This window comes from Phalaenopsis equestris, unplaced genomic scaffold, assembly GCF_001263595.1.
Source record: "Phalaenopsis equestris unplaced genomic scaffold, ASM126359v1 Scaffold001312, whole genome shotgun sequence".
NCBI classification, from domain to species: Eukaryota; Viridiplantae; Streptophyta; class Magnoliopsida; order Asparagales; family Orchidaceae; genus Phalaenopsis; species Phalaenopsis equestris.
In genome coordinates, this window is record NW_018165751.1 from 87,781 (window position 1) to 99,069 (window position 11,289).

Consider the following 11,289-nt stretch of genomic DNA (forward strand, 5'->3'; position numbering starts at 1 on the left):
CCTCAGACTAAGGGAAATTCTAGCTTGTGTTGTCTCATACACTCAGTAATCTAGTGGTAATTAACTCTTACCTTTGTTGCGTCTTTTTATAACAAACTCATCACGTAGGCTCGTTTCAACTTCTTGACTGTTCGATTCATCTCCAAGTTGTTCGGCTATCCAGCCCTCTCCATTCATCTCCCATTTGCTTGATTCCTCGCTTTTGCTTCTTCAGTTTTTTCGTTCTCTCTCCCATGGTTACAGAAATGGGATATTACAATTCGGTTGTAACTCCTCCATGGTAGTGATCTTCTCCAATGGTTTGAGAAATGCTTTGGTTGTAATTCAATCCTGCGATGATACTTATCTTTCCCAATTCCCCTCCCTTATCTGCTGCCGCTACCTTTAGTGCCCTATCTGTAATAATAGAAAGTTAAAATAATCATAATAATAATAATAAACCGACACGTCCCTTTGGTTATAATATAACCGTTGCAGCCCATATTCGATCAAATCAAACATAACAAGTGAGGAAGAGGAAAGGAAGCTGCATAGGAGAATGAAGAAGTTGCGCTACTGTATAACGTCGTTCCCTAGACAAGGAAGGAGGAGAAATCGAAAAGAAGAAGGAGAAGGAAAGTGGTCGAGTGACATCAAAGACTTACCTGGACCGTGTCGCGATCGAGGAGAGGTCGACGTTGTGTGCTGCTTAGGGAAGTGGGGGAAGAATAAAATTGTGTGTGCCATTTGCATCGAGACTGACGTCTCCTGCATGCTGCTTGTGCAGAGGAAGGAGGTTATGCGATCGGTCTGTGGGAATGAGTCGAGACTAAAGGTGAATAGAAATATGAGTCGAATTTTTTGGGGCTTTTTTGGAGTACAGGAAAACGAGGAGAAAGAACTTCAAAGTCGGCGAGGCAATTGGTCTTGTGCATAGGAAAGGAAGGGGTTATATGCCCGTGTTTTGTTGGGGTGAGACGGGACCGAAGGAAGAAGAACTCATGCAATCAAGCTGAGACTGAAAGGAGGAACGAGTGAGTTCGCGCGCGAGATAGGACAAAGGCCGAAAGTCATATAAGGTTTATTTAATATTTTTATAAGTTAATTAATGTGTTAGTATGTATAAATTTTATATGTGTGTGAGTGATCCATTTCTAATATCTGAATTTCTAGTTATAATTATAATGAATGTAAAAGAAATGTATTTTCGTTTCTGAACTCCTCACCAGAAATTGGTCTAATAGATTTTTCCCTTTCTGTAAGAACAGATATTTTGCAATATGATTGGATCTGTAAACTCCAACTCCAAAATGATTGAGCATTACAGGAAGAAATATCTTCCAGTGAGAAGAATGGGTCTGTTTCATGGTTGTTTCATTTACTTACATGAAATGCCTTTTAGGTAACATTCCCTGCCATTTTGATTTTCATTGTATACAATGAATTCTTAAGTTATGTCTAGTTTTAATATTTCTACCAAGCTAAATGTAAAATCTCTTTCTGTTGAAGGAATACCGAGTTCAAAGTAATATCAGAGCTGGCCATGAGAAGGATGAAACTTGAAATTGCAATGCATGGGGGCAATGTTTGTGACGATATGGAACCTGCGACACATTTATTAGTCTATTCAGTGGTTGGATCACATGACTTTGATGAGATATATGAAAGGTATTGATCTATATTTTAGTAAGCTATGTGTAATTTTAATAGGGGCATGTACATAAGTGCCTCCCAATTCCTATGCATTTGCATATCTATTACCTAAACTTTGCTTTTATATTTATCCTATCCAAATATTGCATATGCATCAAAAACACCACCATTGTAACTTTTAAAAGGTGAAACACGTCTTTTCAAGCATATTTGAGGTGGTATTTATGTAAATATTGAAGTTTAGGTGTTAGGTATGTAAATACATGGGAGCTTAGTGGTATTCATGTAAACCTTCCATTTTAATATAACTTCAAAAGAAATATTTGTTTTTGTTATATTGTGGTCATTTCCTCGAACAATTTAAAATGAAATAAATTTATGTGAAAACTGTTGGGTGGTGGCTTTTGGCTTTATCCTCCTGGACTTCAGGTTGGGGCAATGGCTTTTACCTATGTACATTGGCTTAATCAGCTTTAAAGGTTTAAAATGAAAAAATGCAAAACAATGTATTCATAAAAAAAGGATAATTTGCAAAGATGAGATTTAGTCAAGCTAAAATCAAATGGGCATTAAAATAAAAAGAAATATTAGAAAGAGAGCATACTATCACATGGGCTGAAATAAATTAACTTCAAAAGAAATATTTGTTTTTGTTATATTGTGGTCATTTCCTTGAACAATTTAATTTATTATTGCAAGCTACCAAACTAATTTCGAGTATACGAGTAAATTTGAAGAGATTTTGCTACGATATAAGATCATTAAAAGTCATAAAAAAATCTATAAATTATAACTTGATTTGCTTGATAAGTATTAAATGCAAAATTTTGAGATGAATTTGTTGAAGCCCGACAGATTTATTGGAAATACTTACGTTTATTCTCATTGGAAGCATCACATGATGCAAAGATATGTTTATAGTTTACTTTTTTTCTTTTAGAAGTTGGTTTATTTTGTTTGTTATTTATATAATTTGCTAGAGGTGCACTAATGGGAGTTCTTCTTCAATTATCTTGTAGCTTTGAAAGTGAAATGTAATTTGAAAAGCTTATGGACTTAGGGTTCATATTGGACAATTGACTATGAATAGGAATTTTGGGAATTTTCAAATTATGGTTGGAAATTATTTTGGATTTTAATTTAATCATGGCTTAATTTAATCTTATGTCAATCATATCTACCAGCCTTGATCTATTTTTACAAATTTAGACTTTCAGATAGTATGAAAGGTAACAATTAGCATCTACAAATCGTGTATTAATATGTTATAATGATGAAAAAAAAATAATATGGTTTTACAACCATTAAATATACACTAGTGCAATTAAAAAATATGAACAAGAAAATCATTTTAGTGCAAGGTTGATCATGAAACATTGGCCATAAGAAGATAGAGAGAAAAAAATGATCATAGAAAAAATATTATAAAAATACTATAAATATGATAGATCAACATCATTCAATGTGCTAAAAAAATGTCATGGGAAAGTATATGAAATGATATTTAATCTTACAAAATTTAAATGTGCTCTTTCTAGGCGCTTGATGCATAACAAGAGGTGTTTTCTTTATAAAAACCACTAGGGATGAAGAAAGTTGCTTGTGAAGAATCTTATGATTCTGTGATTTTCTTGTTATTGCAGTTCTATTAATGTAAAATCTTTTGCAATTTACATGTTCTTAGCCGCGTGAATAATTAAATGTGTAATTTGCTTTATTCTTTTATGATTTTCACAGCATTCCATCAACTCAGCGCCATCTTTTACACCAGAGAAAGTTACATGTACTGGTGCATAATTGGTTGCAAGATTCCTTGGATAGAAGTGTAAAGTTGCCCGAAAATGATTATAATATGAAGCCAGATTCTTTGGAAGAATACGCATTCGAAAAAAAGTAAGTGTAACCAAATTTTTTGTGCTCAAATTTTATTCTTTACTGTTTTGGGTATTACCATGAAGATGTCATCATGCATAGATAAGGCGGCATATATGCAAAAATTAAAGTTTCGGTGTTAGATAGGTAAGTACATAAGAACCGAGCGGGGTATGTATGTAAATCCTCTATTTTTTTGCGTAAATATCGGGCGAAATGATTTGAGTGAGGTGGTAAAATTACTATTTTTATTGATAATTAATTATTTATTTTACACCTTGTTAAGCAAAATTTTAAATTTAAGGGTGGAAAAGCCTATACCTTGGACTGTCCCTAGGTATATTCCCCTACATCACGAACGGGTAGGATGGTAGGTTTATGTGGCATGTATATTCAACGGACGCATATTTGATTCTAGATTTATATTTTGCTTTTTAATCTTCCATCATTGGGGCATTTACACATCTTACACTTAAAATTTATTTTTTACATTTATACAATCCAAATCTTTGGTATCACATCAAAAATATCACCAGTGTAACTTTTTAAGAATGAAATACACCTTTTCATATATAGATAAGGTGGTATGCATGTAAAATATGAAGTTTGGCCGTTAAATATGTAAATACTTAGAAATTGAGTGGCATGTATATATATCTTTGTTGATTTGACTTGATTGTGGCAGAGACAATCCGACATTTCCAGCAATCAAATGTGAAGCTGAAGAACAGAACTCTGCCGCATCTGGAAAGCGAAAAAGAGGAAGGCGACCAGCAGGACAAGCTGGTGTTGTTCGACCAGCTCGCAGACCCACTCGACGAAGTCGTGCGAAGACTGGAAAACATTCAGCAAAGCTGGGTTCAGATGAGTCTGATAGCATTGACTCCATGGAAGTAGCTCCAACAGCATATGTTAAAGAAAGAGGAGAAACTGAACAAAAATGGAGAAAAGAAGAGCATGAAGAACAATCTGTTAAGACTGAAAGGAATCAGGAAATTACAGATTTGCCTGTAGAAGAGTGTAATTCTTTGAATTTAATGGATATTGGAGATAAATCAGGGGATAAATTGGAGGTGATGACTGATCCAATTCATGCAATGCTGTTAGACATGATACCCAGTCTTAGCCAAACTCAGAAAAGGCATGGAGAAGTTGATCCCATCCGTGTGGCTGATGACGAGAAGGCGGTGCAGGCAAGAGAAGAGAATCAAAACCCGGCGAAGAAGAAAGTGAGCTACAAAGATGTTGCGGGCGAGCTTCTCAAAGATTGGTAATTTGGTGCTATAGAGCTAGCTATTGGAGAAAAGTATCAAAATGATTGCCTAGACTCTTTATAAGGGTACATTTTAGTCCTAAGCAGTGGATGATATGTTGATGATTTCGAGCTCAAAATAAAGACACCTACAAACTTAGCTCAAACTGCACACTTTATATATTTATGATTGTTGTAATACAAATTTATTTATTGATTATAGTGGGAGCAAAGTCATTAGTGTGATCCTAAAGGTGAAAGATTGGAATATTACAGGCTGTGCTCGCTTTCTCAGCCATTCTGAATTAGTGTAGGTTAAGCTAGCCCGGCTCGGGCTTGGTTAGATAAGTAGCTTGTGAATTGAGCTCACAAGCTCAGCTCAAGTTAGCTCCAACTCAATTCATTAGCTTTTGAGATTGCTCGAACTCGTAGAATTAATCTCTTTGACTTCGAACTAATATTAAGTTTATCGAGTTCAAGCTGAAAGTAGATTTAGCTCGACTCGACTCTTCTCTTCACTCCCTCTACTCTGAACTCTTTAACATCATGTTGTCAACCATTATGGTTTTCAATCTTCGATCAAATTGCCATATTTCAATGTTTCTATAATTTCAAGGCGATCATATTATGATCTCGTCGCTAAGAGAACCGGCTTTACCATATAATTTTTTCATGAAAAAAAAATCTTAATTATTAATTTTTAAGAGTAAAGTACGCATTTTATTATACATAAGTAAAATATTTTAAAACATCCAATTAAACATTTAAAAATCACGTGTATAGATACAGAAAAATTATTTATTAAATTTTAGTCTCTTTTTTTAACTAAAATATATATTTGTAATTAAAAAGTGATTCTATTTTTATAACTAAACTCTCATACATACATTTATAACACTTGAAAACTTTAATATTACATACTGTTTTTCTAAAATGATATATACCATAACAACAAAATGCTGTTCTTCTTATAAAAGCAATATACATAGATTAATAATATTAAAATAATATAAAACTTAATATTAAATTTTAAGTGCTATAAATAAAAATAGATAAGAATGATGAGGGATGCATATAAATTTTCGTTGTTAATAGCATGATAATATGTGATTAAATAAATTAAGCTGACGAAATTTCTACTGACAACAGTGCTGAACAATATCTTCATATTTCTCTTATTAAGCTGCTTCGGGATTACCGCTTCAAATCCAAGCCTAATGATATTACTTCTTTTGACATAAAATGTCAAGGCATATACATAAATACCACACATTCTTCTTCCTCTACATATCCAACATCTAAAAGTTCATATTTATATGCATACCATTCAACTCTTTAACAACACATTAAAAACAACACCAACACTACATTTTTAAGAGTTAGACAATTTCATGCATAAGGTCTATGATGCCAAGTTAAATATCAAATTTTGGGTGACAGGTGTAAATATGTAACAGTGTTATTTATGTAAATTGCCCTGAAATATAATGATCATTAAAGGCATTCTAATTGAATTCAGCAAATAACACTTCTAATAATCAATCCAACAAAAAATATGCATCCGCAATGTTTTAATTAAAAAAAAATTCACATACATACCACTCAATTTCTATGTATTTACATCTCTAACACTTAAAACTTCAATTTTTACATACATATCACCTCCCCTATGCATGAAAACGTAAATGATGATATTGTTTTATGCGATGTGAAAATTTTGGATTGTATAACAGTGAAGAACAGATTTTTTGTAAAGAACAGATTTTTTTTTGTAAATACAAAAGAATAGCGTGGTATGCATGTAAATGCCCGTGTAATTAATTTAGAACCTTTGCTAAATCATTTTTAATTCCTAGGTAAAACTGGAACAATCTTGCTTCAGCTTCAACAGACTTATTATTAGAAACACTTTTCACAAGATAAAAACAAGCAAAAGCGCTTATATTCTATTCAACATATCCAAAACCCAAAGCTTGATAAGTGCAATATATAATTAATCAATCAAAACATATATTACACTCATCTTAAAGCAAATCCAATCACAATAAAACTCACCCTTGAGTCGCAATATTCCAATCCATTTTTTTTTCACATAAATTTATGTTCTCGTGCAACTGCGCGTGCGCGAGCATGTTTGTGCACGAGTTTAACAGCATGCAAACGTGTTCAAGCGAGCGAAAACATGTGACTTCTTAAGTTTTAAGAGTGAGCTGCAATCAAGAGAGTCATGCATATCTCAATCCATACATAACTAACATCCACAATCTAAGAGGCAACGTTCAGAACACTAACGAAAAAAAAAAAAAAAACTAAAATGAAAAAGCAGAGTTGATGGCCAAATTAAATAACAAAAGCCATCTCAAAAGAAATCATGTTGCAGTAATGGTGATAGAAATACCTCATGTAAACCTACTGAAAACTCAGTTTGTCAAGCTTCGAGTCCACCACATCATCTTCTGCCTCCCCATCCGCATCTTCCTCCTCATCCTCCTCTTCTTCCCCTTCGGGGTCGTTGTCTTCTAACGACCCAAGCACGCTCGCCGATTTCTCACCCGATTTCAGCATCTCTTCCACCTCATCAATCCCTTCGTCTGATATGGCGTTCCCGTTGATGTTCAAAAGCACGAAATTGGGCTTATTCACAACGACTGCTCGGGCCAAGCATCGTGCCCCGACTCTCCTTATGGCATTATAGCTGAAGTCCAATTCTCTCAGCTGTGGATTACCCTCCTCCAAAGCTTTACCTATCAGCACAGCGCCCTCATCCTTTAATTCATTTTCAGACAAGCTCAGAGACCTGAGTGTCTGTTTATCGGCCAAATAAGCAGCGATATTGGGGGCGGCTTTCGCTGTGATCTCGTTTCCGGCAATCTCTAAGATCTCAAGACGAGAATTGGATGTTCTCAATGCATTGAAGATCGATATTGCGCCCTCATCTTCCAGATTTAGGTAACTTAGGTAGAGTTCGGTGAGAGCTTCATGCTTTTCAAGAGTACGGCTAAGGGCTATCCCTGCTTTGACACCGAAAATGTTGTCTCTCAGATCGAGCTTCTTCAGACGAGTACAGGCTTCCAATGCCTCAGACAATGCAATTCCGCCCACCAAGTCGACTCGAGTGGACGAGCAAAGAAAATCTTCGAGACAAGGAGACCGCTTCAGGACCTCAGAAATCGCGATGCCGCCTTCATCTCCAGTCATATTGTTATGGAAGTGGAGGATCCGAAGCTTTTCAGTGGAAGGAATTAGCTCGCATAAGGCCTTCGCGGCCTCCTCTGAGATCCCATCATTCTTCAAGTATAGTTCCTCCAAGTTATTTTGAGATTTAAGAAGTGTTTCAAATGCCCTTACTCCCTTCTCACCCATGGCATTGTCAGAGAGATTCAAATATTTCAGATCACAATTTTCAAGAGCAGAAGAAAATATCCTCATGACTTCGAGAGCATCATCCTCTGATCGTCCCGCAATGAAATCGGAGAGATCAACTTCAATCAATTGTTTTGATAGGGATTTCAGAATAGGCTCCGCAACACGAGCCGCATCGACACCGAAGCTTCGGTTGCTGAAGCAAATCTTTGTGTATGAGTTACCCTGCTCTGCTAATGGACTCAGTACTTCGTGCGCCTCATCGGCTTCTAGAAAATCTCGGCGACCGGTCGAAATATCAAAGACGGTGTTATAAGAAGCAACAGGTGTCGAATCCTTCGGGATCTTATCTTCATCTTCCTTGTGTTTTGGGCCTCTTTTGAGGACTTCGAGCATGAGTTTACTGGTTTCCTTGGCATAGAGCTGAACTGCAGAGCTGCCATCTCCATCAGGCTCCTTTTCAAAATGGTCATTTGCAATAACAAAGCAACTTTCTTCGATCCTTTGGGCATTTTCTAATGCTTCCCCATTGGTCAGGAGGCCGTATTTTCGCGAAAAGATTGATTCCGTCGAGAGGTTCTTCGCCATCCTCTCGAGGAGCATCTGCCGAGTGGTCGAACTGGGCGGCCATAGCTTGACGGAGAAGGTGCGAGGTTGAAAAGTTTCCAGCGTAGACTCCATTGTTAAAAGCTCCTGCTTGATTTCATGAAATGAATGACAAGAATTAACCCAAAAAATAGTAAAAAAATTAAAATCTTCATATCACATCAAAAGTACCACCATTTTAACTAGCAAAAAGTGACATACACATGTTCATGCACAGAGAAGGTGGTATGTATGCAAATTTGGGTGTTAGATATCTAAGCACATAGGAATTAAGTAGTGAATATGTAAATCTTCCTATCTAAAATTCAATAGGAAAGCATAACAGAAATTCAATAAAAAGCAGCCATTGAGCAGAAAATAATCACAAATCTCAAGCCAGAATAATAGGCTTCTTCGGTTTTACGATTGACGACGATCAACCTATTAGACGTTTTGCATGTAATAAGTTGGCAACCTATGACTTATGATCCGAAGGGCCGTATGGTACGAAAGAGTAATGAAAGAGATCAAAGAAAGAGATTCCAAAGTTTGTATGCATTTGATGACCAAATTGCAAAAGTCAATAGCATTATAAAACTCATATGCATACGGTCTGCATGATCCACACATCCATTTGCACCATTCATGTGATTTAGTTCACTTAGCTTCTGAAAGGTTTTTACCCCTCTTGCTCTTCTTCAGTGGCAATCTACCTCTCTTTAAAACTAATGGTCGTTCATATAGCCATAAATATTCGGGAATTTACGAATAATTCTTATATATTTACATATGTAACACCTAACTTTGATATTTACATGCATGACACTCAAATTTTAACATCACATCAAACATACCACAATTATCAACTTTTTAAAATTGAAATACATCTCTTCATGCGTAGGTTTCAAACACCAGAGTGCCAAAGTGTAAATATCAAACTTTAGGTATTAGATATGTAAATGCATAAAAATTGTGTGGTATGTACATAAATTTTGTGTGGTATCAAAATTGTGTGGTATCTACATAAATTTCCCCAAAAGAATTTGTTAGGGCATTTACATACAAACCGCCCAATTCATATGTATTTACACATCTAACAGACAAACTTTAATTTTTTTATATTTATACTGGTAAATCTTTCATATCACATCCAAAATATCACCATTTTAACATTTAGAAAGTGAAATATACATTTTCATGCATAGGTAATGTGGTATGTAAGTCAAAATTGAAGTTTAGTTATTATATATGTAAATACATAAGAATTGAGACGTATGTATGTAAATCTTCCTATTTTGTTTCACATCTAGTAAGACACCCACCCCAAGAATCTCAAGCTCACAAAGACACTAGGCATAAAAAATGGGCATTTAGATTTACATACATGCCAAACAATTCTTATGTATTTACATAGCTAACAACTAAACCCAAATATTTACATGTAAACCACTCAAAACTATCATATCAAATCAAAAATACCCTCACCACTATTTGTTTAAAAGTGGCACATCTTTTCGTGTATAGGTTTACGATATCAAGATGTTATAATTGTAAATATTAAACTTTGGGTATTAGATATGTAAATACATAAAAGGAAGGTTAACATGCATATCACTCAATTCTTATGTATTTACATATCCACATATCACTCAATTCTTATGTATTAACATATCCAAGACCTAAACTTCAATTTTTACACAGACGTCATCTTACCTGTGCATGAAAAGATGTATCAAGACCTAAACTTCAATTTTTACAGACGTCATCTTACCTGTGCATGAAAAGATGTATTTCACATGTTAGAAGCTAAAATGGTGGTATTGTTTATGTGCAATGAAAGATTTGGGTGGTATAAATGCAAAAAATAAATTTTAGGAGGTAGATGTGTAAATACATAGCAATGTGGGGTATGCACGTAAATGCCCCTACATAAAAAAATATGTTATGTATCATTTATGTAAATTTCACTGTAAAAAAACAATCTCCATAAATTCAAGAAACCAACATCCTTAAGCGAATGATAACTACAGATCATTACCCTAAATCCTCTTTTTGTCCAAAGTTAACAGAAACCGAAAGACATTTCGAACAACAATGCACGATCTTCCAACTCATTTTATCAAGTCAACAAAACGTTTTCATCTAACCGATTAGAAAATTTCATAAAGGCATCTACAGATCATGCATGCGTCTAACCAGAAACATGGAAGCAGATTTAAGCCCAGAGAAACGCGTTAAATGAGTGATTTGATACCTTAGTGCCGCAAAAGAAGGCGAACAGAGGCGGAGAGAGACGAACTCTGGCGATCAAAAAAAACTAACCTACCGCGAAAGCGAAAGAAATCGAAGCCAAAGGGAGAGGAATGCAGACTGAGAAGATCGTAGGGGACAAACAGTGCCCTAATCTACGGCGAACACAGACGGAGAGCTGCCGGCGTGAGGTGGCAGAGAATACGGAGTGGATCGCGAGGAAACGGAGCGTTTCGAAACCCTAAAAATAGAATTCAAAACCCTGAATCCTGATCTTATGCTATATTGGGCTGGACCGCATTTAGCCGACTGGGCTTTATATATATATATATATA

General features: G+C 35.3%; 2 protein-coding genes across 2 annotated transcripts in view; one reads left to right on the forward strand and one right to left on the reverse strand.

The window, feature by feature from the left end:
• LOC110033959 (DNA ligase 4) overlaps window positions 1–4,976 on the forward strand; it is a gene marked incomplete at its 5' end in the record, with an annotated part of 58,025 nt that extends 53,049 nt beyond the window's left edge. The window contains 4 exon segments of the mRNA XM_020738141.1: window positions 1,241–1,381; window positions 1,489–1,647; window positions 3,370–3,525; window positions 4,190–4,976. Coding sequence (XP_020593800.1) covers window positions 1,241–1,381; window positions 1,489–1,647; window positions 3,370–3,525; window positions 4,190–4,778 — 1,045 coding nt within the window.
• Window positions 4,977–6,992: 2,016 nt separating this feature from the next.
• On the reverse strand, window positions 6,993–11,255 carry LOC110033955 (RAN GTPase-activating protein 2-like). The gene is made up of 2 exons (XM_020738136.1): window positions 10,959–11,255; window positions 6,993–8,812 (listed from the first exon to the last, which is right to left on the reverse strand). Exon 2 carries the CDS (start codon window positions 8,798–8,800, stop codon window positions 7,166–7,168), a length of 1,635 nt encoding a protein of 544 aa, XP_020593795.1. The 5' UTR covers window positions 8,801–8,812; window positions 10,959–11,255; the 3' UTR covers window positions 6,993–7,165.
• Between the last annotated feature and the right edge of the window lie 34 nt (window positions 11,256–11,289).

What these genes read in the sequence shown, in the direction of transcription:
- LOC110033955 (XM_020738136.1), bottom strand. Translation starts at nt 8,800, where the DNA reads ATGGAGTCTACGCTGGAAACTTTTCAACCTCGCACCTTCTCCGTCAAG.